Source organism: Pristiophorus japonicus, chromosome 17, assembly GCF_044704955.1.
Source record: "Pristiophorus japonicus isolate sPriJap1 chromosome 17, sPriJap1.hap1, whole genome shotgun sequence".
Classification (NCBI taxonomy): Eukaryota; Metazoa; Chordata; class Chondrichthyes; family Pristiophoridae; genus Pristiophorus; species Pristiophorus japonicus.
In genome coordinates, this window is record NC_091993.1 from 111292351 (window position 1) to 111319334 (window position 26984).

Sequence of the window (26984 nt, forward strand, 5' to 3'; positions counted from 1 at the left end):
CGCCCAAACAGGAAGTGGAGCACACGACATCGGCACAAGCTACAGAGTATTGTGTTTGTGCATTTATCCAACCCTCCACCTGAAAGTTTGTGTGTGGGTGCAGGTAAATAGGAGACAAAGGGAATTAAAAATCCAAAATAGAATAGCAGAAAATCTGATTTTATATTGTTTTTGTACTGAAAGAGAAATGTTGCAGAGAGAGCACAGGAATGCAGGGAAAGTAAGACAGGTTTATTAAATCAAGCAGGATCATTGTTTACTGTGTCCAGAGCCTGATTAGAAAACCACAGAAATATCATGCTCAGGTACTTAGTTGATGCCATTGCACTTGTTTCCATTGACAAATACTCAAACTATTCACTCATTTCTGATTCTCTGCTACTTATTTTTTTAGATCATCTTTCCTCATAAACAAGAAATTTATCACAACAGTCAGTTTAATAAAATGAAAATACAGCTGTGGTTACTTAAGAGACAATTTTACACAACCACATTGAATTCTGGTAAATACAATGACAGACTGGCTCATTATCAAATTCATTTTAATTTTACATGCTTTAAATGTTCATTCATGTTTGGAGGCAATGTGTTGCAATCCAATCTATGTATTACCATTACATTAATGAGGCCAAGTGCAACAAAGACAACTTTCATGAAACACCAAACTCGCAGGACAATTCATATGGTAAGTTCGTCCATGGGCACAATTGTAAAATTTATTTTGATCATTTGGGTCAGCATGTGTCCCATCAGGCTTGCCTTGGCACCATTTGTTCAATTTTTCATTAGCAATAGTAGTTGTAGAAATGATTGGAGTAGTGGAATTCACTTTGGCGGTCACAGCTGGTGTTGCTGTATCTGATGAACCCTCACATTCTGTGAAACAAAATGTGAATAGTATTTTAATGAATTGTATTCTAATATTTTGATTAAGATTTTAATTCTCTTGTCATACTCAGTTGCTTTCACACATACTTATATCGTGACAACAGGAGAAGTGGGCACAAAGTATGAGAATGCAACATTAGGCCTGATATCAGTGTACTCACAGGTTTGTAGAGCTGTTGAGCAACAAAATAGTTGTAGAGCTGTTGAGTCTGGAGGAGTCCGTGTTCCATGTATATGTCGAATGTGCGAGGTTGCAGCCCCTATTCCATTATTTAAAAGGGCTGCTCCTCAATTTCTGGTTGCACTTCAGTCCCACACTCCTGATCTTTGGGCACCCTGTGCGGAGGGGAGCGGGTAGGTCCGAGGGTTTCCTCGTAGGACTGCTCCTGGGCATCAGCAGGTCCAGCCAGCGGGCGGTTGAGGGAATCATTCAGCCCAACTGCCTGCCTCTCTTCCGTGGTTACATCCGAGCCAGAGTGTTCCTGGAGATGGAGCACGCGGTGTCCACCAGTACGCTCGCAGCCTTCCACGAAAGGTGGGTGCCGGAGGGATTGGAGTGCATCATCACTCCCAGCAACCAAATTTTAATTTGATTATCTTTGTTTAAAGTTTAATTTGTTTAATTGCTGGTTTTAGTGTTCCCCTGCCTTTTAGCCAGGGGGCACTTGTAAATTTGTGTTTTTATTGCCCTAAAAAAACCACAAAACCCCCCCCCCCAAAAAATAGGGCACTTGAAAAGTGTTTGGAGTGTCCCCCCGCCCCCCCGCACCCCCGCTTTAATCAGGGGGCACTTGATTTAATGTTTATTTTTGTTCACAATAAAAAGAGTTGCAGAACTGTTAAAGAACAAAATAGTTGTAGAGCTGTTGAGTCTCGCAGCCTTCCATGACAGGTGGGCACCGGAGGCACTGGAGTGAATCATCACCCCTGGCAAATTTTATTTTGATCCTTTAATGTTAAAAATGTATTTGTCGGTTTTAGTGCTCCTTTAAAGGGGGCACTTGTACTAATGTTTTCACAAATAGTTGTAATGCTGTTGAGTTGTGAGAGACTTAGCCAGTCATGTGATGTTCACAAGACTCAATAAAATCCCAGCCAGTTGGGTTCAGGAGATCCACGATGAGGCAGGTGGTTGTGAGCCTGGTGGATGAATGGGTAATATGTTGTGTGATTGTTAAATCTTTGCGAATAAACCAACTAGTTCTTAATAGCAATGTGTTGCTATAAATTCTTAGGCAAACAGCCTATGAAGCAAATACATTACAATCAGGAGATTCTCCTCCACAACACAACTTGCACTTACACAGCACACTGAACACAAAACGTGCTGCACAGAGGAGGAAAAGGATATTGGGCAGCAGCAGGAGAAAAACTGGGCAGGTGGCTGAGCCCATGGACGAAGAGAAAGGATTTGAGGCTCTGTAGAGGGACAGGATGAAGAAGGCTTTAGGAACAGAGCTGCAGAGTGTAGGGCCAAGACAGTTGAAGACTCTGCTATTGTAGATGGAGTGGAGGAAGGGAGAAAACAGAGACAAGAGCTGGAAGAGTAGAGCATGCATGTGAGCATGTAGGCCTGAAGGAGTTTGCAGAGGAAGAATGGGTTGAGGCCATGGAGGGATTTATAAATCAGTTGAGAACTTTGCTTTTGCATTTGACGCAACACCTTCTCCCAAGCTAACTTACACCATCATTTGTCATTTGCAATCTCTACATATTGATAGAGCTTGACATTGCCATTATTTGTGCAATATTTAACTGTTTGCAATAATACTACACAATCTCCCATGGCATTGCACACGGGCAGTGAAGACCAAGTGTAGCCTGTCGGCAGGAGCTGCGTTAGCGGGTAGAGGATAATTGAACAGCGGCCCTCAATGAAAGGCATACATGATGTCAGTGTTTTTATAAAAATTATTTTGCTTTATGTTATAATTTATAGTATAATGGCAAATTGGGAAGCAGAGAAGTAGAGTTTGTTGGTACACAGATGTTTCTCTGCAGTGTCGGTGAGGAAAGGAGATGCAGAACTGAGGGGTAACAGCGCCACCACTGATGGGAGTGTGTAATTACAGTCTGAGAAGTTTATAGAGGCAGTTTCCCTTAGAAATGTGGACAGAGGAATTTAGAATGGAAAATGAAGGCACAAGCATAAGAACAGGAAGTGAGGTTTTGTACACAGGAAATACATGCAGACGTAAAGTTTGTTAGCATATTATAGATAGAAACAATACGATGCAGTTAGGTTACACGTAATAATTTATCCAAACCATTAATTTTAAGGAGGGACTTCAACGTGTTGATCAAAGGGTAAACTCCTTCATTGCATTTAGTTCCACTGAAATCATCCAGATCCAAAGACCACACCATGGCACCTCCAAAGTTGTTATTCTGCAGCCACTGAGCCTACAGTTAAAAGGGGGGGGAAAAAAATCTAAAGTGTACATTTTGGTCATTGAAATTGGCATTATATTGAACCCAAATGCATCTCCTGCTAAAAAAAATGTTCTGCTAGATATATTATCTGATATCCCAATACCTCTGAGGAATACTCAGTTCCCAAACATACAGGAGAGGTAAAAGGAAGGAGACCCATAGCACTTTTACATTGCTTTGAGATTTCTGGGGCTTCCCCTGAAGAAGAGGAACAACAGGTATAATGCCCTGGAAGTGAGGTGGGAGGGACCTAACAATGCCTCTAAATACAGTTTCCCATTTGGACTCCTGACTGTTTAGTGGGATTCCTGAAGAAACTGTCACTATCCCTCACATTTAGTCCTCCTCAGATTGGAAGCTCTGAGAGGTCAGGCAGTAAGGTGAGGAAAGCCTAAAAAGTTATGATGTCTTTCCTTTTAACATGGGCCCATTGAATTGTTGGGGCTGGATTCAGGTCAGGTGAGGCACAGTGCACTTTGCATGTGTGGTGGTCAGGATAGCAGCGAGGTAAGGAATATTGCTGCATCCGTTCCAGACTTACTCTTTTACATCAGCATGGTTTTCCAAGATTGTTGCAGCCCAGTTGTATTGTACAATGTTTTTTTAATCAGAATTCGTATAATACCTTGAAATAAGGTTTTTCATACTTGACTATATTTATTGTTACACCAGTGAATAATGGCATTTGGCATTCTTCTGTTCAAAACAAATCCATTATATTGTGCTTAATCTCAATTACATAGTCGTCTTTACATAAGAACATAAGAATTAGGAACAGGAGTAGGCCATCTCGCCCCTCGAGCCTGCTCCGCCATTCAAAAAGATCATGGCTGATCTGGCCGTGGACTCAGCTCCACTTACCTGGCCGCTCCCCATAACCCTTAATTCCTTTATTGGTTAAAAATCTATCTATCTGTGATTTGAATACATTCAATGAGCTAGCCTCAACTGCTTCCTTGGCAGAGAATTCCACAGATTCACAACCCTCTGGGAGAAGAAATTCCTTCTCAACTCGGTTTTAAATTGGCTCCCCCGTATTTTGAGGCTGTGCCCCCTAGTTCTAGTCTCCCCAACCAGTGGAAACAACCTCTCTGCCTCTATCTTGTCTATCCCTTTCATTATTTTAAATGTTTCGATAAGATCACCCCTCATCCTTCTGAACTCCAACGAGTAAAGACCCAGTCTACTCAATCTATCATCATAAGGTAACCCCCTCATCTCCGGAATCAGTCTAGTGAATCGTCTCTGTACCCCCTCCAAAGCTAGTATATCCTTCCTTAAGTAAGGTGACCAAAATTGCACGCAGTACTCCAGATGCAGCCTCACCAATACCCTGTACAGTTGCAGCAGGACCTCCCTGCTTTTGTACTCCATCCCTCTCGCAATGAAGGCCAACATTCCATTCGCCTTCCTGATTACCTGCTGCACCTGGGCCAATTGTGGAGCAGTGGAGGCGTGGCCTAAACAGTTGGAGCTGTGAGCAGTGAGAGAAGGAGCTGCTGCTTTTGCTCCTGGCTGGGCCTGTGAATCAGCCCAGGAAGAGAAGGAAGGAAGGAAGGGGCTTCATCACCAACTTTCACCCAGAGGGAGAGGAGGAAAAAGCAGAAAACTTGAACAACTTCACCATTTCTACAAAGAGTTGGAGAGAGGGGAAAAGACCAACAACAACATCCAGTGTGGAAGGAGGGAGACTCTACCATTCTACAGGTGGGTGTATTGGTGCAGTCCCTAAAAGACTTTGCTGTATCAGTGGGGGGAGGAAAGAAGACTAGTCGGGGGCCGGAACATCGCTGGGTGTGTGTGTGTGTGGGGGCCTTGCTTAAAACTAGGCCCCACACACCTTTGGAGCACCCCTCCCCCATTGCCTAGCCTGGGATAGCTGGAGCTACCAGGCTGAAGAAACAATTAATCCATCCTAATTAAACATCGTTGGGAGTGTGTGCCTGTGCGGCTCCAGCTGCACCAGGTGAAGACATCTTCTCCCCTCACCCGAAGACCACCCCAAAGACTATTTTTGTTTGCCATCTGGGGATTGCACCCACCCACGGCTGCGAGGGGAGACCTGCCCTCGCAGTTTCCCCCCTTCCCACCCCCTCTCTCTTTCTCTGTTACTCTCTGTCTCTCCCCTCTCTGAGAGCCCTTTTCCTCCCAAATTGATTGGAAAAATATAAAACAATTAAGACACTGAGCAGAGGGAGCAAGGCCCCTCCCCAATTGTCAACTAGGGGAGAGGTGTGCCTCGTTAAGAGCTCCTCTGCTCAGTCTATTAAACGAGGCCATTTAAAGACCTGTGACTTTGGGGTGGGTGTAGCCCTTAAAGGGACCCCGTGATGGCGACCCCATCTACGCCGGTGGCAGGGCCAGCTAGGACTTATGCGCAGGCGACATCCACATCCACGGCACCTCCTGCGCCACCTGCTGCCCTGCCACCATTCAGACTTTTCACTACGAAACACGGGGTCAAGAGCTACACTCACCCCACAATGAGCATTGAGGAGTGCGTGCGGGCGATGGCTGGGGTAGTCGGCCCCTCGGCCATTGTCGCAGCCTCCAAGATGTCTGGGAAGGCCGTGTTCTTCCTGGGGTCGGAGCGGGCGGTGTCACTGGCCATTGAAAAGGGGCTCACGGTGGGCGGGGCGTTCCTGCCGGTGGACCCTCTCGAGGCCACCGCGCAGAGGGTCGTTCTATCAAACGTCCCGCCCTTTGTTCCCGCTGAGCTCCTCCTCCCTCACCTACACCAACTGGGGGAGGTAAGGTCGGGGATCAACCCCATACCACTTGGCCTCAGGGAGAACAGCCTGCGCCATGTGTTGTCCTTCCGCCGCCAGCTCTTTGTCCGGCTGGCGCGGGAAGAGACGAAAGAGGGCAATTTTAATGTGGTGCACGAGGGGACTGCCTACCGCGTCTTTTGGACATCGGACGGCGTGCGGTGCCATGCCTGCAGGGAGGTGGGACACGTTCGCAAGGACTGCCCCACCTCCAAAGCCGCCAAACCACCGAGAGCGGCCAAGGCTGGCGCCGTCGCCACCCCTCCCCCTAGTAGCGTCCACGTGCCAGGAGCTGTGGGTGCGCGGGCATCATCGGGGTCCTTTGTTTTCACGGCCTCCGGCGGGGGGGAGGGAGAGCGTCCGGCCGGAAAGAAGGCGCGGAAGAAGGCAAAGCACCTAGAGGCGGGTCCCCTTAGTGCGCCAGACAAGCTGTTCACCACGCTCGGCCCAACCCCGTCACCGGCGAGCGCGGGGTGCCCTGAGCCCGTGCCCGAGCCCTTGACTAATACTGCAGAGGGGTTCGGGCGCGGGCAAGATGAGAAAAAGGGGGGAGTGGAGCGGGAGGCCTTGGCAGACACGGGTGTCTCCCTGTCTCCGTGCCCCCCCAGGAAAAAAAGGAGGCGCCGTTCCAATGAGGCGGGGGGGGAACAACATCCCTCCACGGAGGAGTCGGTGCCCGCCGCGTGTCCCGCGTCCCCCACCGGCGCCCCCAAACTGCGCCGTAGGCACGAGGAATCTGTCCCCGGGGAGGGTGAGGCAGTCGAGGCTGCCCAGCCGCTGCCTCCCGGGGATGGCGTGAAAGATCTGCCTGTCGTGGGAGGCGTGTTGGCAGCGGAAGAATGCGTAGCCGCCGGGTCGAGCGTCCCGGGGACTGAGGTGGGCGGGGCCGAAAAGGCCGAACCTGAGCCCGCCCAGCCAATATTCAACTTCCCCCGGGATTTGCTCGACTCGGCAGAAACACAAAGTATGAGCACTTTTAATGAATCTGTACACGCTGGGCCGGGGGGTGGTGGCGGAGAGGGGGAGGAACACCCACCCTCGCCCCCTACTTTGGAGCTGGAGCGCTTGGAGGGCCTGGGGATTTTCTATGGCCGGGTCTCTCCTTGTTCCCAGGTTCCTGGGGCGGAGGAGGAACCTCTTCCGCTGTCGTTTCCCGACCCAGCACCAATTCTAAAAGAGCCCAGTGGGGACTCCTCTGCCGACGATCCTGTGGGTGGGATCGGGGCAGAGCCAGGGCCGGATGGAGCGGCCGGGCCGTTTGCTGTACCTCGTGCGGTCGACGGGCCGGCTGCTAGCGGCGACCTCCCGGAGGAGGACGGGGACTCGGTGGAGGACGCAGGTGAAGATCTCGAATCCATCGCCAGTGAGGCGGTGGATCTCCTCGTGCCCGCCGCTGAGTCCCCGCTCATTCCCATAGAGGATCTCCGGGACTTTTTGGTCGAGATCCAGGGTCGCCGCAACCGAGCCCATCTGGCCCGGGAAAGATGGTCCGAGCCGAGGCTGCTCATCGCTTCCGTCCGCGTCGCCGCTAAAACCATGGCTGCGGGTGGGCCCTTATCAAGGGCGCAAGGCCTTGAGCTGCGCCGGCTCAAAAAGTTCCTCGCTGGGCTGCTGAAGGAGTGGAGGTCAACAAAAGACTCCGCTCCCTCCCCCGCAATAGGTTAAGGTAGAGGTTGCACTATGCTTTTGCCATGAAGATAACCATAGCCAGCCTCAACATCAACGGCGGCAGAGGGGCACATCGTAGATTTGACAATTTTTCGCTCCTGCGGGAGGGGAAATATGCGGTGTGCTTCCTGCAAGAAACCCACACCGTTTCGGGAGACGAAGCCACGTGGCTCCTGGAATGGCAAGGAGAGGTCCGCATGAGCCACCTCACCGCCACTTCTAGTGGGGTGGCTATCTTGCTGGGCCCGCATTTTCAGCTGGAAATCTTGGGGGTCGAGGAGCCCGTGCCAGGCCGCTTGCTGCACGTAACGGTTCGCCTGGGGGACATGCCGCTCCATCTCGTGACCGTGTACGTCCCTCAGCCCGGCCCGCAGCAGGCGCGCTATTTCGAAGAAGTGTCTGCTCTTCTTGGCTCCGTCGACGTCGGCGACTGCATTGTCCTCGGGGGGGATTTTAACTGCACCCTCGAGGCAAGGGACCGCTCCGGTGCCCCGCAGAGCATGACGGCGATGGAGAAGTTGAGGGACCTGGTCGGGTCCTTCGACTTGGTGGACGTCTGGCGAAATCTCCACCCCGACTCCAGTGCCTTTACTTGGGTGAGGCCTGGAGTAGGATGGTCCAGAGTCGACCGCCTTTACGTGTCTCGGGCGTACGTTTCCTGCGTCCCGGCGGCCTCCATGCGGCTGGTGCCGTGTTCGGACCACCACCTGGTGTGGGCGGAGCTCGCTTCGCTCTGCGCGAGGACGGGGTCCGGGTACTGGCACTTTAACAACCGGCTGCTGGAGGACGAGCAGTTCCAGGACTCGTTCCGTCGATTCTGGGCCGACTGGAGAAGGAAGCAGGGGGGCTTCCCCTCCTTGAGGCAATGGTGGGACGTGGGCAAGGCTCACATCCGTGTCTTCTGTCAAGAGTACGCGAGGGGGTCGACCAAGAGGCGGGCGGCCGGAGTCGGGCGCCTAGAAAAAGAGGTGCTCGACCTGGAATTCCGTCTCGGTCAAGTCGTCCAGGACCCGGCCCTGCGGACGGTGTACAAAGCTAAGAAGGCCGCGCTGAAGGACCTGCAGCTCGTCGGGTCCCGAGACGCGTTCGTGAGGTCGCAGATCCGGTTCCTGCGGGATCTGGACCGCGGCTCCCCCTTCTTCTACTCGCTGGAAAAAAGGCAGAGTGTCCGTAAGCAGCTCTTGACGCTGCTGGCCGACGACAGCTCTCTCGTCTCGGATCCGGAGGGCGTCAACAACAGGGCCCGTGAATATTACGGGGCTCTGTTCTCTCCGGATCCGTCCAGCGAGGAAGCGCGTAGAGTTTTGTGGGAGGACCTGCTGAAAGTCAGCCCGGAGGGCGGTGAAAATTTGGAAGCTCCACTAAGCCTGGCGGAGCTGACCGGTGCCCTCGACCGGCTCTCGAGGGGAAAATCCCCGGGGCTGGACGGGCTGACCGTGGAGATCCACAGGGCGTTCTGGGACGTCCTGGGGAGCGACTACGCGCGGGTCCTGGGGGAAAGTCTGGCGACCGGGGAGATGCCCCTCTCTTGGCGCAGGGCAGTCATCGTCCTGCTGCCTAAGAAGGGCGATCTCCGCCTCCTTAAGAACTGGCGCCCGGTCTCCCTCCTCAGCACGGACTACAAAATCTTCGCCAGGGCGATGTCTGCTCGCCTTGGCACCGTGCTGGACCACATGATCCACCCCGACCAGTCCTACACGGTCCCGGGCCGGACAATCCACGATAACATCCATCTGGTCCGGGACCTCATCCATCATTCCCAGGAGGCTGGTCTGTCGGTTGCCTTCCTATCTCTCGACCAAGAGAAGGCGTTCGACAGGGTGGATCACGACTATCTGCTCGGAACTCTGCGCGCTTTCGAGTTCGGGACGCATTTTGTCACCCGGATCCGACTTTTGTACGCCGCCACGGAGTGTCTGATTAAGGTTAACGGGTCCTTGACGGCGCCCCTTCGCTTTAGGAGAGGGATGCGCCAGGGATGCCCCATGTCCGGCCAGTTATACGCCGTTTGCGTGGAGCCTTTCCAGCGCCTCCTGCGGACGAGGTTGACGGGACTGGCTCTGCAAGAGCCGGGCGTGGAGGTCGTCCTCTCGGCTTATGCCGATGACGTGCTCCTCGCGGTAGAGGATCCCGCTGACCTGCGGAGGATGCGTGAGTGCCAGGAGATTTACTCGGCCGCATCCTCCGCCAGAATCAACTGGGAAAAATGTTCCGGACTCCTAGTGGGTCAGTGGCGGGTGGACTCCCTGCCGGAGGAGCTCAGGCCTTTTGCCTGGAGCACGACCCATCTCCTCTATCTGGGAGTCTACCTTAGCCCCGACGAGGAAGCCTGGCCGGCGAACTGGCAGGAGCTGGAGGCCAAGGTTGCTGCTCGCCTAGGGCGCTGGACAGGACTGCTCCGAGTGCTGTCCTACAGGGGTTGAGCGCTAGTCATAAACTAGCTGGTGGCCGCAATGTTGTGGTACCGGCTGGTCACTTTGACCCCTCCCCCTGCGTTTGTCGCCAAGATACAGAAGAAGCTGGTGGACTTCTTCTGGAACAACAGGGAGCACTGGGTCTCTGCCGCGGTCTTGAGTCTCCCGCTTGAGGAAGGCGGTCAGTCGTTGGTGTGCGTCAGCGCCCAGCTCGCGACTTTCCGTCTTCAGACCCTGCAGAGATACCTTTACGTCGAGCCCCCTCCTAGGTGGTGTGCTCTGGCGAGGTATTTCTTCCGCCAGCAGCGCGACCTCAATTATGACACGCAGCTCCTGTTTGTGAACTTGGGGGGTGTCAGGACCGCCCTCCAGGAGCTGCCTGTCTTTTACAAGGAACTCATCAGGGTCTGGAACAAAGTCTCCACCAAGCGCAGCTCTCCGCCGGCTGGAGTGGCGGCTGTCCTGCAGGAGCCGCTGCTCGGGGATCCGTACCTCCACGACCGAGGTTTTATGTGGCGGTCGGAAGAGAGGGCTGTGGCTGGTGAGGTGACCAGGGTCAGGGACCTGCTCGATGGCGGAGGTGCGGGCTGGATGGCGCCAGGCATGCTGGCGCGGCGCCTAAATTCAGCCAACGTCTGCCGCGCGGCCGAAGCCATCGAGTCGCTAAAAACAGCTTTGGGCCCTGACTCTGTTAGGTGCATCGAGGAGGCTCAAGCACGTGGGGAGATCCCGTCCGAACTGACCCCCGTCCGGACGGAATTCCTCATCGGCGTCAAACCCCGGAACCTCCCTCGGGAGCCGGCGCCTCACAACTTGAGCCGCCTCGAGGAAATCCCCTCCGTGCCTTTCAGTTCCGCGCGGAGGGGTTTCCTGTACGGGCTGCTCCTGCACACTCTCAACTTTGCCATCCTCGCCGGCCGTCCGGACACGCCATGGCGTACCATCTTGCCGTCCGGAGGAGGCGGGGGTCCCCGATGGAGGGCACTCTATGCGGGAGTCCTCCCACTATTCATCGGGGACTTGGCCTGGAGGGTGGTGCACGGAGCAGTGCCGTGCAACAAATTTTTAAGCCGGTTCACGGACTCCCAGGCCGCCTGCAATTTCTGCGGTCCGGAAGAGTCCGTGTTCCATGTTTTTATGGAATGCACGAGGTTGCAGCCCCTGTTTTATTATTTAAAGGGGCTGCTCCTGAAATTCTGGCTGCACTTCAGTCCCACTCTCCTGATCTTTGGGCACCCTGTGCGGAGGGGAGCGGGTAGGTCCGAGGGCCTCCTCGTAGGACTGCTCCTTGCCACGGCCAAGGGTGCCATCAGCCGGTCCAGGCAGCGGGCGGTCGAGGGGGTCATTCAACCTGACTGCCTGCCTCTCTTCCGCGCGTACATCCGCGCCAGGGTGTCCTTGGAGATGGAGCACGCGGTGTCCACCGGTACGCTCACGGCCTTCCACGAGAGTTGGGCACCGGAGGGACTGGAGTGCATCGTCACGCCCGGCAACCAAATTTTTATTTGATTTTATGTTTTAAAGTTTAATTTATTTTAATTGCCGGTGCTTTTAGTGTCCTCCTCCCCTTTTTTAGGGGGCACTGGAGGAAAAAATGTGATTTTAGTGCCCAAAAAGAAAAACCAAAAAAAAAAAGAAAAACACAAAAAAAAGAAAAACACAAAAAAAAAAGGGCCTTGTAAATGTCTGGCGTGTCATCCAGGGCGGGTGGCATGGTTTAATGTTTATGTTTTTCAGGTAAACTCCAAAAGAGTTTCATGCACAAGGACCCCCAGGTCCCTCTGCACCGCAGCATGTTGTAATTTCTCCCCATTCAAATAATATTCCCTTTTAATGTTCTTTTTTCCAAGGTGGATGACCTCACATTTTCCGACACTGTATTCCATCTGCCAAACCTTAGCCCATTCGCTTAACCTATTTAAATCTCTTTGCAGCCTCTCTGTGTCCTCTACACAACCCGCTTTCCCATTAATCTTTGTGTCATCTGCAAATTTTGTTACACTACACTCTGTCCCCTCTTCCAGGTTATCTATGTATATTGTAAACAGTTGTGGTCCCAGCACCGATCCCTGTGACACATCACTAACCACCGATTTCCAACCCGAAAAGGACCCATTTATCCCGACTCTCTGCTTTCTGTTAGCCAGCCAATTCTTGATCCATGCTAATACATTTCCTCTGACTCCGCGTACCTTTATCTTCTGCAGTAACCTTTTGTGTGGCATCTTATCGAATGCCTTTTGGAAATCTAAATACACCACATCCATCGGTACACCTCTATCCACCATACTCGTTATATCCTCAAAGAATTTCAGTAAATTAGTTACACATGATTTCCCCTTCATGAATCCATGTTGCGTCTGCTTGATTGTACTGTTCCTATCTAGATATCCTGCTATTTCTTCCTTAATGATCGCTTCAAGCATTTTCCCCACTACAGATGTTAAACTAACCGGCCTATAGTTACCTGCTTTTTGTCTGCCCCCTTTTTTAAACAGAGGCATTACATTAGCTGCTTTCCAATCTGCTGGTACCTTCCCAGAGTCCAGAGAATTTTGGTACATTTTAACGAATTCATCTGCTATAACTTCCGCCATCTCTTTTAATACCCTGGGTGCATTTCATCGGGACCAGGGGACTTGTCTAACTTGAGTCCCATTAGCCTGTCCAGCACTACCTCCCTAGTGATAGTGATTGTCTCAAGGTCCTCCCTTCCCACATTCCCGTGACCAGCAATTTTTGGCATGGTTTTTGTGTCTTCCACTGTGAAAACCGAAGCAAAATAATTGTTTAAGGTCTCAGCCATTTCCACATTTCCCATTATTAAATCCCCCTTCTCATCTTCTAAGGGGCCAGCATTTACTTTAGTCACTCTCTTCCGTTTTATACACGTGTCCTCCAGCTCGTACTTCCTCAGTTTCTGTCAATCATCCTGTTGTCCATAGCCTATCACAATGGTGGTCTATTTTTGTATTCAATTCAAAATATGGAATGGATTGAAGACAGAACATGAATTATGGAATGGGTCTATCACATCACATTGGGTGTGGAATGGATCTATCATAGAGCATGAAATGAATGTGTATAACTGCAAGAATTACCGACTCCTGTATGTTCCTTACTTGTAGTATTGGAGCAGGCCGGGGAGCGGAAGGAGTAGCGTGGTGGCTTGGCCCAGCGGTCTGTGTGGCCCCCGGCCTGCGAGCACCATCGGAGCAGGCTGGGGAGCAGAAGGAGCAGCGTGGCGGCATACCACTCCAGGGAGCAGCACGTGCTGGAGCAGGAGAGCAACGGCAGCGAAGAGGGTGACTGGATTGGACATCACCAAGATTCAGGTTGCTGATTGGAGCGTGAGCAGGTACTGCAGGAGTGCCGAGGCTGGGGCGAAAGAGCAGCGAGAGATTGTAGAGGGACGTGATCGGGGCCAAGGAGAGGCGTGCGTTTAGGACCCAGAAGAGACGAGGCCCCAGGGGCAGCACGGGCCAGCCCACACTGCGATATGTGTGCGCACTAGGTCCGTGCAGCAGAGCTCGTCTCCAGTTGTCTTGGTTAACCATTACCAGTGGACCAAGACCTAGCTCTGTCAAGCCCCTGTGGTGGCTGGTGTGCAATGGCCACCACATATTAAAAAAATCCTCGCACAGGCATCTTCCACCCTTCAAGATTTAGTTCGGGATCTGGAATATTAGATCCTTCATTGAAACACCTGTGAACTTTTTGGCATGGAAGCAAGTCATCCTCAATTCGAGGGACTGCCTATGATGATGATGAGTATTGATGCCACAGTGATTCATTTTATGTGCATATCTGCTAGTATTGCAACGTTTATTTGAATTCATTGTTCTTGCCGTGATCAGAACAGATTGTCGCGTATAAATTACACTGACTAAGCTGAAGACAACTGAGTTTTCATATTTAGATCATTTTTAAAATATGTGGAGATTTCCTATGTTGGGAGAACTACTATCATAGCATACTGTGGCACATGATCCCATACAGAACGAGAGCTGTCAGATCTGGACAACATTCAGAGTTGTGTGAGTTGTCACTGGATAATCTCTTTCACCAGACGAAATCTACTTTATTCAACTTCTACTATAACCTAGGAATAATGGCCCTGAATTTGCGGACGGAGGCTTCCCGTGAGGAAATGCCTCCAATCCACAAATAAAATGCTCATGTGCCTGGAGGAGACTTGTGGTCCTGGGCTTCTCTGGGTACGCGTGGGTTGAGGCCCACGTATCTCATGTGCACATGCAGTTTGCAAACGCCCCTGGGATCACGTGGTCTGGTCCAACCAATAAAAGAAAGGAATCCCCATGCAATGTTTCTGGGGATTCTGTATGTACAGAATCCCCATAAGCATTAATGGCAATACCCCAAAAAATACATCTACACTTCAAATTTTAAAAACACTACATGTTTCAAATTAATTAAAATTGCATTTAATTAAATATTTTAAAAAAGTTTATTTTTTGAAAAATAAATTTACATGTTTTAACAGGACTAAAAATAAACTTGCTTTATTGTAAACGGTTTTTAATGTATAAATGATTGGTATCATTTTATTTTTATGTTTTTTGAAACTCTTATGTTGGGCCTGTTTTTATCATATGTAAGAGTTTCATGGGCAGAAGTTGAGCAAATAGCCCGCCGAGGTCTTTTTCCCGGGGATGCAGAGGATCCATCAAGAAAATTCTTGACAGATCGCAAGTTCCGGGTTTTTGTGCATGCGCTTGACGCGGCCCCTACGGGCGCACCTCGTATACACCCATAGGGGCCGCAAATTATGGCCCAGTATCATTGCTCCCTATTTTGCCGTGTCTAAATGATATAACAGTGAATTAAAAAATGAACAATATTACAGAACCAGTTTCCAAGCTAATGATTGAGAGAAGCTCCATTGATTTACCTTTATTAATACAATTATCTTATTGTGTCCTGTGTAGATCTCTGCTGTTATTAAAACTGCACACTGAATACTTCTGGCGAATGTGTGAAATTATGAAAATAAATTATTGCACATACTTTGAGTGTAAAGCTCTGCCGATCGTCATATCCAACCCATTGATTACCCTTGAATGCATAAGAAACCTTCTGGTCTTCAATCAGTTGTGTGGTCGCAGTTTTCAAAAGTGTACAGATCTGTCAATCAAAATCAGTAAGTATTGTTAACGGCTCAGTCAAATCAATCCTATTTTCCCATAGCTGCAGCCCCATTTATAATCAGCATTGTCAACTCCCATTGTTAATCAATAAAATATATTTAACTAACAGAAGAATGTTGCCATTTTATCAGGAATGAGAGAATCATTCTTAAAAAAGAGTTTATATTTTACATTAAATAATAACTTTTATTTATATAGCGCGTTTAATGCAGTTAAACGTCCCAAGGCGCTTCACAACAATTTTATAACACGTTAGATATTGACCATTGAGGGAAAGAGAGAAAAAGTGTGAGAATGAAGTGTAAAAAGAAGTTAAAATCTCGGGTCTGAAGCGGCAGCTAAAATGCGCACGCAGATAGACACAGGCGAAAAAAACGAAAAAAAAATTCAAATTACATTGTAAATAATACAATAGTAAAATCAGTATCATAAAGATTAATTATAATTCAACAAAATTAAATATATACCATAATTATAAATTAAGTTAAAATGAGAAAATCAGCAATTGAAGCAAATTAAATCAGTTATTAGCTGTCTTTAAGATTCATTCCCTGTCCAGTGATTCAATTAATCTGGAAGAACCAATCACTGTCCTCCATCCCTGTGATGTCATAATTTTATTACTTTTCATTTCTCATTAAAGGGATATGGAATATTTAATGGGGGGTATTATCTTTTTAATGCTAACAGTGAGGATCAATCACAAAGGGATGGGCCAATTATCATCTTAGCTAGTCTTTTTCAAGGGCAAATATTGTAGACTTTTTGAATGATCATAGCTCTGTATCAAATTTTCTCCTTTTGTAATAAATATAGACACATATATACAGAGATGATATTTACTTTATTATGTGTTCTGTAGAGTATGAAAACATAAGTGGAATGAGATGGGAAGTACTGAAATGTGACGTGCTGTTTATTGGATTGTAAGGAGGGCTTACGAGGGCTGATGTTTCGACAGCATACATCTGGCGCAGCCCATCACCAGATGGGGAAACCGTGGCCTTGCTCCCCAGTTCATTTTGGAAAATCGGCCACATAGTGTAGTTGAGGAATTTAAAAAAATGTTATGCATAGCTTTTCCTAACGTCCATAAACCCTTCGGGTGTCAGGTTGGCTACGTTGGTGACATTCTGAGCCCAGAGTCAGCAGGCTATGCATTAAATGACAGGACTCAGACATATAATGAAGGCTGAAACTCTCGTGCATTACTGAGATTGTGCCCAGCTGTTGGAAATGTTGCCGAGATGTTAAACTAATTTCCCATATGTCTGTTCTGTTGGTAAAGGTCATTTGGCATAGTTTAAACAAGAGCAGGGAGTTACTGGTGTCCTGCCATGGCCTGTGAACATCATCACTTAAACTGAACGATTGTAGGATCTTTCTGTATGCTACATGACTGCTGTGATTGTTCACTGTATATGAAGCCCATTCAGATGTCTCCGAGAGCTGTATAAGATCCTATATAACCCTGGAATTTGACAGTAGTTTTGGTGGAAGATTTACAGAAATCTTGGAGAAACAGCATAAATGGCCGATTGTGCCATTTTGCCAGGGTTTCCATTCAAGTTATGGTGGGAGATTGGGGAACAACCAAGAAAATTCTACCCTTGTGTTTTTAAACAATTTAATCCTGATCACTTTCTATTTAAGATAAACTTCAGATAATTTACCATGTGATAAATTAATAACATTTTCAGCAAAATTACCTCATGGTAGGCCAAGAATCCAGCCTCCCTGGTTAATTGACCAGCTTGGCCAGGACCAGATACTGGAGCACCAACATCTGTTGCGGATGAGCTCAGGGTGAAGCTACGTCCATATGTTGGGAATCCAACAATTAGTTTCTCTGCTGGGGTACCATTGTCTTTCCAGTGTTTTATAGCAAAGTCCTGCAAGATAATTTAGCTTGATCTTTATTGAGACTTTACAAACAAAAAACCTTTTGTTAAAACATATTGGTTTAATGTTACAGTGGTAATGAAAATGATGAAATATAAATGCTACTTTTTATGAACATACTTACAACATTAAAGTAAATAAATTGGCCTTGGTCCTTTGAGCCACGATACAGAGGACTATTGTGTCCAGTAACCTTCTCCCAAGATCCATGAAAATCATATGCCATCACGGAGATAAAGTCGAGATATCTGTTTAAAAAAAAATTACAAAATGATGCATTGCAATTCAGAATTTGTTTTAATAGTTATTTATGAAAGCCAATGTAACAGGGTGACCATATTTTCAAAACCAAATCTGGTGACACACTGGCAATGTGCCCATCCATTTTGGGGGGGTGCGTGGTACTTTAATGGTCTGCGCGGCCCATTCAATGTTTCGCGCATTCGCAAAATTTCGCATTGGAAAAGTCGGTCCTAGGCTGTGCCAGGCCGACAGGTAGCTGCGCAGCTTAGATACACTGAATCATGAATATTGTGTGTATTCTGCAGTGGTGCTGTCATCTGCTCGTCTCTGAATACCCAAAATTTTAATTTCTCAATTTTAAATCTGTTCCACAGAAACTGAGATTTTCCATGAAACACCCTCTGTCTCAGAAGGTTTCAGATTCACAAACCTCTTCCGAGTTTGAGAATTTAGAAGATGCCTTCCCTTATTCAATTAATAAAAACACCATGTACCATTCCATCCCCCACAGTGCAGTGCGGCCAGAGTTATAGATCGGGCCTTTTTTCAGCTGCACTGCATTGTGGGATGGCAGGGCCTCCATTGACACCTCCAGTCAACCTGCACCAGGATTGTGTTCCTGACCTCAAACAGGGCAAGAATCTCTGAGAAACGGTTTGCTGTTTATTAGCATTGAAAAAAATCAAACACTCAGTATCGGGAAGAGATTTTTAAATCGGGGTCTCTTGTTTGTCCCGAGGCACATTCCCAAATCTGGGAACTGTCCCCGGAAAACGGGGACGTCTTGTTTGTCTACATTGTAACTATTAATGATGGGATGGTTTGCATCCTATCTTTGACTATTATGACTATGGCAACTCTTGATGACTGAATTTCTTTATTTCTCAGCCAAACCAATAGATGGCAGTGCTCACTAGGTTGGCGAATGATGTCTGAGGCAAAGCCAACCCCATGCTACATAATACGGAGAAGCACTGGAAAACTGGCTAGCAGTTACAGCTGTAGCAAAGGTCTGTGAAATTAGGAAACTGAACAGAAAGAATGAAACAGAACCAAAATAAAAATAATAAATATTACTCCTTGTCGAAGACAGAATGTTGTGTTATTTCTATCTATCATCATAGGCAGTCTCTCGAAATCAAAGAAGACTTGCTTCCACTCTAAAAGTGAGTTCTCGGGTGACTGTACAGTCCAATATGGGAATTACAGTCTCTGCCACAGGTGGGACAGACAGTCGTTGAAGGAAAGGGTGGGTGGGGAGTCTGGCTTGCTGCATGCTTCTTTCGCTGCCTGCGCTTGTTTTCTGCTTCGTGTTAAACTTCACTTAGGGATGCGTCTCTGGTGCTGTTACCAGCTAGCCAGTAGTATAGGAAGTATCATTAAAACAGGTCATTTGCTTGAACCCTCAATCGTAAATATGTTATACGGTGAGGAGCATCAAAAGGGGAAGGAAGTAAATTTAAAAGGCTGCTTGCACCTTGATTAGGTGAAAGGAAGAATTCTATCCTGCCATATTAAAAATTGACATCGGTCAAAATCTTTAGCTGTTGTTCACAAGGCTAATAAAACTTCTTAAAGTGATTTATTTATATTATTTCTAAAATTTTAAATGATGCATTATGAAAGTTTTTTCACAAAGTTTGCAAGTTCAATATTCTATAAGTCATACTTACTTTGAAATCTCAGATATATCATACGCGACATCAATGGTGTCTTTTCCAGCAGCAACCGCAGCAGTAAGCAGGAGTCTGCTGTTCCCAGTAGCCTCTGCCTCTATATTAAAGGTCTCTTGCAATTCCTACAAAAGATGAGTACATTTTGATTTTTAATGATGAACATTCTTCCAAACATAATTACTATGGTGACAGCTCCTGTTGATTTGTATCTGTCTTCACGGTAGAAGACACAAATAACATTCTGGAAATAGTGGGTAGCCAAGGGTCTAGTGACAATGAGGAACTTTAAGAAATTAGTATTAGTAAAAAATCTGTACTGGTAGAGGTTGCGGGTTTGGGAGATTCTGTTGAAGGCTTGGAGAATTGCTGCAGTGCATCTTATAGATGGTACACACTGCAGCCATGGTGCGCGGTGGTGGAGTGAGTGAATGTTTAATGTGGTGGATGGTGTCCAATTAAGCGGGCTGCTTCGTCCTGGATGGTGTCGAGCATCTTGAGTGTTGTTGGAGCTGCACTCATCTAGGCAAGTGGAGATTATTCCATCACACTCCTAATTTGTGCCTTGTAGATTGTGGAAAGATATGTCTTGTAGATGGGGAGTCAGGAGGTGAGACGCTCGCTGCAAAATACCCTGCCTGTGAGCTGCTCCTGTAACCACAGTATTTATGTGGCTGGTATAATTAAGTTTCTGGTCAATGGTGACCCCCAGGATATTGATGGTGGGTGATTTGACAATTGTAATGCCATTGAATGTCAAGGGGTGGTTATTAAACTCTCTCTTGTGGGGAGGTAGTCATTGCCTGGCACTTGTGTGCCTTGACTGTTACTTGCCACTTATCAGCCCAAGCCTGAATATCATCCAGGTCTTTTGCTGCTTGCTGCATACTATATGGGATGATGGGATTTTCCTACGTGGAGAAATTGACTAGACTATGCCTATATTCCCTAGAGTTTAGATGAATGAAAAGTGATCGCATTGAACCATATAAAATTCTTAAAGAGCTTGATAGGGTAGATACTGGGAGGGTGTTTTCCCTGGCTGGGGAGTATAGAACTAGGGGGTCACAGTCTCAGAATAAGGGTCAACCATTTAGGACTGAGATGAGGAGAGATTGTAATTCTCTATCCCAAAGGGCTGTGGATTCTAAGTCGTTGAGTATATTGAAGACAGAGATCAATGCATCTTTAGATAATGATGGAGTCAAGGGATATAGGGAATAAGGCGGGAAGGTGGAGTTGAGTAGAAAATCAGCCATGATCTTGTTGAATGGGGGATCAGGCTCGAAGGGCCACATGATCTATTGCTGCTCGTATTTCTTAGATTCTTATTTTCATGAAAATGTGGCCTTACTGGCATTGGGGTGCATTATTGTTTTTCAGGTCTCTGTAGCTCGTTTGCGCTCGATTTGTTCCACATTGTCTAAAGCTTCTAGCAGAAATAAAATCTTGTCTAAAAGGAATGAGATGTAAGAAATGTCATTACTGTAGTAGGTACAAAGCTTTTCTGTAATGCTCCTACGAGATGTTACATTAAAGATTAGCCTTAGACCTTTCACCTTGACCAAGATAGTGAAGCGGTTTTTATCTTCAGGTGGACTGCCTCGAGCGGCTGGATACTCCCAGTCCAGGTCTAAACCATTAAATCCGTGCCTCCGCAGAAAGGAGACTGAGGAGCTGATGAATGTTGCTCGATTTTGCGGTGTAGAGACCATGTTGGTAAATCTAATCACAGAAACAGATTAAAAATAGAGAAAGCATTAATTTCATAAATCTTCTTTTGAGAACCGATTAGTTTTTTTTTCTGACCAGTTTTGTTCCTTTCAACAGTTAGCATGCTCATACTAAACTCTGCACTTCAACGTTTTAATGCCTGCATTTAAGAAAATAAGCACAGAGAAATTTAGTATGAGTACATTAAAGTCTCACTCAGGAAGAGTGTTCTGAATACTGACATTTCCGGCATTGTCCCAAAAATTCTAACTGAATAATTTTCTACTTAAATATGCAAAAAATTACATAAGTGAAGTTGTGCCATGGTAAATCTGTACCTGGGATTTCTTTGACATTCCTATGTTTTGGGGTTAAATTTCTGGCATAGATTGAAACTCAAACTTACTCGGATACTCGAGTTCCAACGAAAAGTGATACAGTGGCTTCGGAGTTGCATTGTTGAATTTCAATTGGGTTCGGTAATGAACTTAAACTCTCCCATTTTATAGTCATTTGTTTACTGCTTGTGAATGTTGTAGAAGGGAAAAGGGGAATGCATGGCTATGGGGTGATTTGTACAGAAAGGCTTTTTTGAAGCAAAATTCAAAATGGTGACTATTTAGTGTTGACTGTGCTTTCTGGGATTACATTAAGATATATCTATAGTTCAGAAGAAAACAGCCTTGCCTTTGACTCAGAAGGTTGTGGGTCCATGTACCACTCTAGAGACTTGAGCACATAATCTAGGCTGTAGGTGCTGAAGGAGTGCTGCACCTTCGGATAAGAAGTTAAACCAAGGCCCCATCTGACGTAAAAGATCCAATGGCACTATTTCGAACAATAGCTGGATAGTCCTGGCCATTATTTATCCCTCAACCAACATCACTAAACAAGTTATCTGGTCAATTCGCTGTTGGCAAATTAGCTGCAGGATTTCCCACATTACAGCAGTGATAATACTTCATTGGCTGCAAGGCGGTTTGCAATGAAGTGAAAGTGAAGTGAGGTCGTGAAAGGCGCTCTATAAATGCAAGTTCTTTCATGGAGAACACTTTACTTGTGCTATTCTCGTTTCATGTAATATTAAAGTTAGTAATGGCACATTTTCAGATCAGTACATGTTCTATCAATGTCACATAGGTGCAGAGGACTATTAAGGAACAGAAACCCCATCCATTCATGCCAGTCACAAGCAGTTTAGAACAGATATTCTACATGTCTGCGCAAATACTGACAATTCCCTCAGCCCTGGTCCTAACTTTTGAAAGACAGTCGCAGTTACTCACAGAAAAATTGAAAGACGGTGGCTAAAAATTGCCCTCTGCCCGAAGCAGGGCGCACGCACCTCGTTTCAATGGTTTTTACCGCAGCTCTAGTTGAGATCGCCTCTTAAGCAAAATTCCGCTCTTTGTTATCTTTTTTTACTTGGATCCGGAAGTCGCTCTTAGGGGCAGTGACTATACGAGAGGGGCGGATACGCGGCGGTGGCAACACCTGAGGGGCGGAAGTTGAGGGTGCAGAGTGATTGCCGCGATGATGTCATCATTGCACCGCGTCACCACTGCTCTCCCCTTCACTTAAAGGGGAGAACCTTTGCGATTTTAAAACTTCGGCCCACTGGGCCACCAGGGAGGGTTTCAGCAGGGCTAGTGTCCTGGCACTCGAGAGGGGCCCAGGCTGCCTGTTGGTGGCCCGCCCGAACCTGGGAGCATAATAGTCGGCCCGACATGGCAGTCAGCTTACAAAAAAATACATGGCGTCAGTGGCCATGCATCCTCCCCTTTCAGGGAAGTCGCACCACCATTACAGAAGGCCACAGTCTCACTGGACCACTGGGAAAAAACAGGTTTTGGCACCGCCGGGAGGGCCGAAGATATTCAGAGGGGAATGCCGCCGTCGGGGTGTTGGTAGATTGCCGGTGCGCACGGCAATGACGCACTTAACGTGGATCAGCAGCAGCAGAGCGGCGGGCGGGGCGGGAGTTCGGGGCACCGCCAGGAAACCTCGGAAGGGCAATTGGGCTATCAGCGGCCATTCCATGAAAAGGTGGCAGCCACTCCACTCCGCAGCGTGGCCGCTGATTTGCGGTGATAAGTGACCTTAAGGAGAGGGGCAATTTCGGCCGCAGGAACTACAATCACCGAAAAGGTCTTTTTAATTGGTCATGGCAATAGAAATAAAGAATTTAAAAAGTGTAAAAAAAATAAAGAACTTGTTTTTATATAGCGCCTTTTATATTCTCACGATGCGCCAAAGGATTTAAAAAAATTGAGTCATTGTTGTAGTATAAGGCGTGGTGGATATGAAATATTAAAATTATTTAAGCAGCAATTGGATATTCAATGGGGGGACTTGAAGGCCTTTCTGTATGATTGTATCAAGAATGGCCTTCCTCATCGTTAATGATCTTGTGCAGTTGTGAAATGCAAAGAAGGTATGGGGTAAATAATCCCTATTGGCTAACTGAATACCAATCAGGACAGGTGATTCGGCCCCTCCCATCCACATACGCAGTGGCACGCTGTATACACAGAATTCTCGATGATACAAAGTTTGTAATTTTTTATGATGCCCCTCAGGATCAAGCCTACAAACTTCTCCGTCCTGCAGACACTAGTTGGAAAACCAATGGCTTAGAGTTAAATTCATGCTAAATTGGCCATCTTTTTTGGGTTGTCGGTCTGACTGGACAATCTACATTTCTCAGCAACTAAATGAGAAATCTAATAGGAAGCCTGGAACTCCTTAAGTTAGATTTGTGTTGCCATTGTTTTATTTCATAATTGAAAGTTGCCAATTTATTTTTACTAGATCAACGGAGAAATGCTGACATGGGACTTTTTCTATTTTGTGAAAATGAAAATATTGCCAATTTTACCTGGTGGTGCCAAAATTCCAACCTCCAATGGCTAAAAGCGTTTTCAAATTCTTATTTCTGTTAAGAGAAAGAATAGAAACCATGAATGTCAATATTGCAGTAAGTTAGGAGCATATTCCATCAACGTTTACTTTCTCTATCCAGATAAAGAATACACACCAATTATGTCAGTGATCATTTGGTTACAGAAATTTAAGTAACTTAACGTGAGAATAATTGTAAAATTGATCTGAAGTTTGTAGCTAATGCAGCTCAGAGAATGACATGACTTACTTTGTTTTCAGAGCATTGAATCTCTTGTACATTTCCTCATCGTTCCATTCAAAGGTGGTGAGTTCGTTGTTGTTGGTCATGCTGGCAAAGGCATAAATCAGGTGGGTGCACAGGCAGGGGTCAACATTTTCTGGGAAGAATTTACCACCACCTGATCTGTACTGAGACCAGTTTGTGTAGTAACAAACCAGTTTGAAGGAGGAGACTAAAGTGTGAAGAAAATGTTGAAGTTATTTCAAATATTGGACAATAAGGTGGCAAAACTGAAAAAGGACATGACATAGAAACAGAGAAAATAGAAAATAGGTGCAGGAGCAGGCCATTCGGCCCTTCGAGCCTGCACCACCATTCAATAAGATCATGGCTGATCATTCACCTCAGTACCCCTTTTCTGCTTTCTCAGCATGCCCCTTGATCCCTTTAGCCGTAAGGGCCATATCTAACTCCCTGTTGAGTATATCGAATGAACTGGCATCAACAACTCTCTGTGGTAGGGAATTCCACAGGTTAACAACTCTCTGAGTGAAGAAGTTTCTCCTCATCTCAGTCCTAAATGGCTTATCCCTTATCCTTAGACTGTGTCCCCTGGTTCTGGACTCCCCCAACATTGGGAACATTCTTCCAGCATCTAACCTGTCCAGTCCTGTCAGAATTTTATATGTTTCTATGAGATCCCCCCTCATCCTTCTAAACTCCAGTGAATACAGGCCCAGTCGATCCAGTCTCTCCTCATGTCAGTCCTGCCATCCCGGGAATCAGTCTGGTGAACCTTCGCAGCACTTCCTTAATAGCAAGAATGTCCTTCCTCAGATTAGGAGACCAAAACTGAACACAATATTCCAGGTGATGCCTCGCCAAGGCCCTGTAAAACTGCAGTAAGACCTCCCTGCTCCTATATTCAAATCCCCTAGCTATGAAGGCCAACATACCATTTGCCTTCTTTGCCGCCTGCTGTACCTGCATGCCAACTTTCAATGACTGATGTACCATGACACCCAGGGCTCGTTGCACCTCCCCTTTTGCTAATCTGGCACCATTCAGATAATATTCTGCCTTCATGTTGTTGCCACCAAAGTGGATAACCTCACATTTATCCACATTATACTGCATCTGCCATACATTTGCGCACTCACCGAACCTGTCCAAGTCACCTTGCAGCCTCTCAGAATCCACCTCACAGCTCACAGCGCCACCCGGCTTCGTATCATCCGCAAATGTGGAGATATTACACTCAATTCGTTCATCTAAATCATTAATGTGTATTATTAATAGCTGGGGTCCCAGCACTGAGCCCTGCGGCACTCCACTAGTCACTGCCTGCCATTCTGAAAAGGACCCGTTTATCCCGACTCTGCTTCCTGTCTGCCAACCAGTTCTCTATCCACGTCAGTTCATTACCCCCAATATCATGTGCTTTAATTTTGCACACCAATCTCTTGTGTGGGACCTTGTCAAAAGCCTTTTGAAAGTCCAAATACACCACATCCACTCTACTAATTACATCCACAAAAAATTCTAGAAGATTTGTCAGGCATGATTTCCCTTTCATAAATCCATGCTGACTTGGACCGATCCTGTCACTGCTTTCCAAATGCGCTGCTATTTCATCATTAATAATTGATTCCAACATTTTCCCCACTACTGATGTCAGGCTAATATAATTAGCCATTTTCTCTCCCTCCTTTTTTAAAAAGTGGGGTTACATAAGCTACTCTCCAGTTCATTGGAACTGATCCAGAGTCGATAGACTGTTGGAAAATGATCACCAATGCATCCACTATTTCTAGGGCCACTTCCTTAAATACTTTGGGATGCAGACTATCAGGCCCCGGGGATTTATCGGCCTTCAATCCCATCAATTTCCCTAACACAATTTCACGCCTAATAAGGATTTCCTTCAGTTCCTCCTTCTCACTCTATTTTCCCCCTCCTGATTAGACCCTTTGTCCTCCTGTGCTGAATTCTAAATTTCTCACAGTCCTCAGGTTTGCTGCTTTTTCTGACCAATTTATATGCCTCTTCCTTGGATCTAACACTATCCTTAATTTCCCTTGTTAGCCACGGTTGAGCCACCTTCCTCGTTTTATTTTTACTCCAGACAAGGATGTACAATTGTTGAAGTACATCCATGTGATCTTTAAATGTTTACCATTGCCTGTCAACCCTTTAAGTATCAATCGCCGGTCTATTCTAGCCAATTGACATCTCATACCATCGAAATAACCTTTCCTTAAGTTCAGAACCCTAGTCTCTGAATTAACTTTTTCACTCTCCATCTTAATAAAGAATTCTATCATATTATGGTCACTCTTCCCCAAGGGGCCTCGCACAACAAGATTTCTAATTAGTCCTTTCTCATTACACATCACCCAGTCTAGGATGGCCAGCCCTCTAGTTGGTTCCTCGACATATTGGTCTAGAAAATCATCCCTAATACACTCCAGGAAATCCCCTTCCACCGTATTGCTACCAGTTTGGTTCACCCAATCTATATGTAGATTAAAGTCGCCCATGAAAACTGCTGTACCTTTATTGCACCCATCCCTAATTTCTTGTTTGATGCTGTCCCCAACCTTACTACTTCACTACTTCTGTTTGGTGGTCTGTACACAACTCCCACTAGCATTTTCTGCCGTTTGGTATTCCGCAACTCCACCCATACAGATTCCACATCATCCAAGCTAATGTCCTTCCTTACTATTGTGTTAATTTCCTCTTTAACCAGCAATGCTACCCCACCTCTTTTTCCTTTCTGTCTATTCTTCCTGAATGTTGAATACCCCTGGATGTTGAGTTCCCAGCCTTGGTCACCCTGAAGCCATGTGACGCATTTTGTTGAACCATTGACCCTGATGGGAATAAACCTTTGATAGGGCGCTAAGGGTACTTTCACTTTGTTCTCTGAGAAACATTTGCATTTATCTTCAAAATACCTTGTTTGCCTTCAATGCTCCTGCCACAGA

The 26984-nt window shown here is 46.9% G+C and overlaps 1 protein-coding gene across 1 annotated transcript in view; it reads right to left on the bottom strand.

Moving 5' to 3' along the window:
• Nucleotides 1-2132: 2132 nt before the first annotated feature.
• Nucleotides 2133-26984, bottom strand: part of LOC139228030 (acidic mammalian chitinase-like) — an 83370-nt gene continuing 58518 nt past the window's right edge. The window contains exons 8-16 of the mRNA XM_070859177.1: nucleotides 24022-24226; nucleotides 23749-23805; nucleotides 20717-20882; nucleotides 19158-19282; nucleotides 17366-17489; nucleotides 17049-17231; nucleotides 15200-15316; nucleotides 3152-3291; nucleotides 2133-2508 (exon numbers count right to left, since the gene is read on the bottom strand). Of these exons, the coding sequence (XP_070715278.1) occupies nucleotides 2133-2508; nucleotides 3152-3291; nucleotides 15200-15316; nucleotides 17049-17231; nucleotides 17366-17489; nucleotides 19158-19282; nucleotides 20717-20882; nucleotides 23749-23805; nucleotides 24022-24226 (1493 nt within the window). The remainder of the gene's footprint in view (nucleotides 2509-3151; nucleotides 3292-15199; nucleotides 15317-17048; nucleotides 17232-17365; nucleotides 17490-19157; nucleotides 19283-20716; nucleotides 20883-23748; nucleotides 23806-24021; nucleotides 24227-26984) is intronic.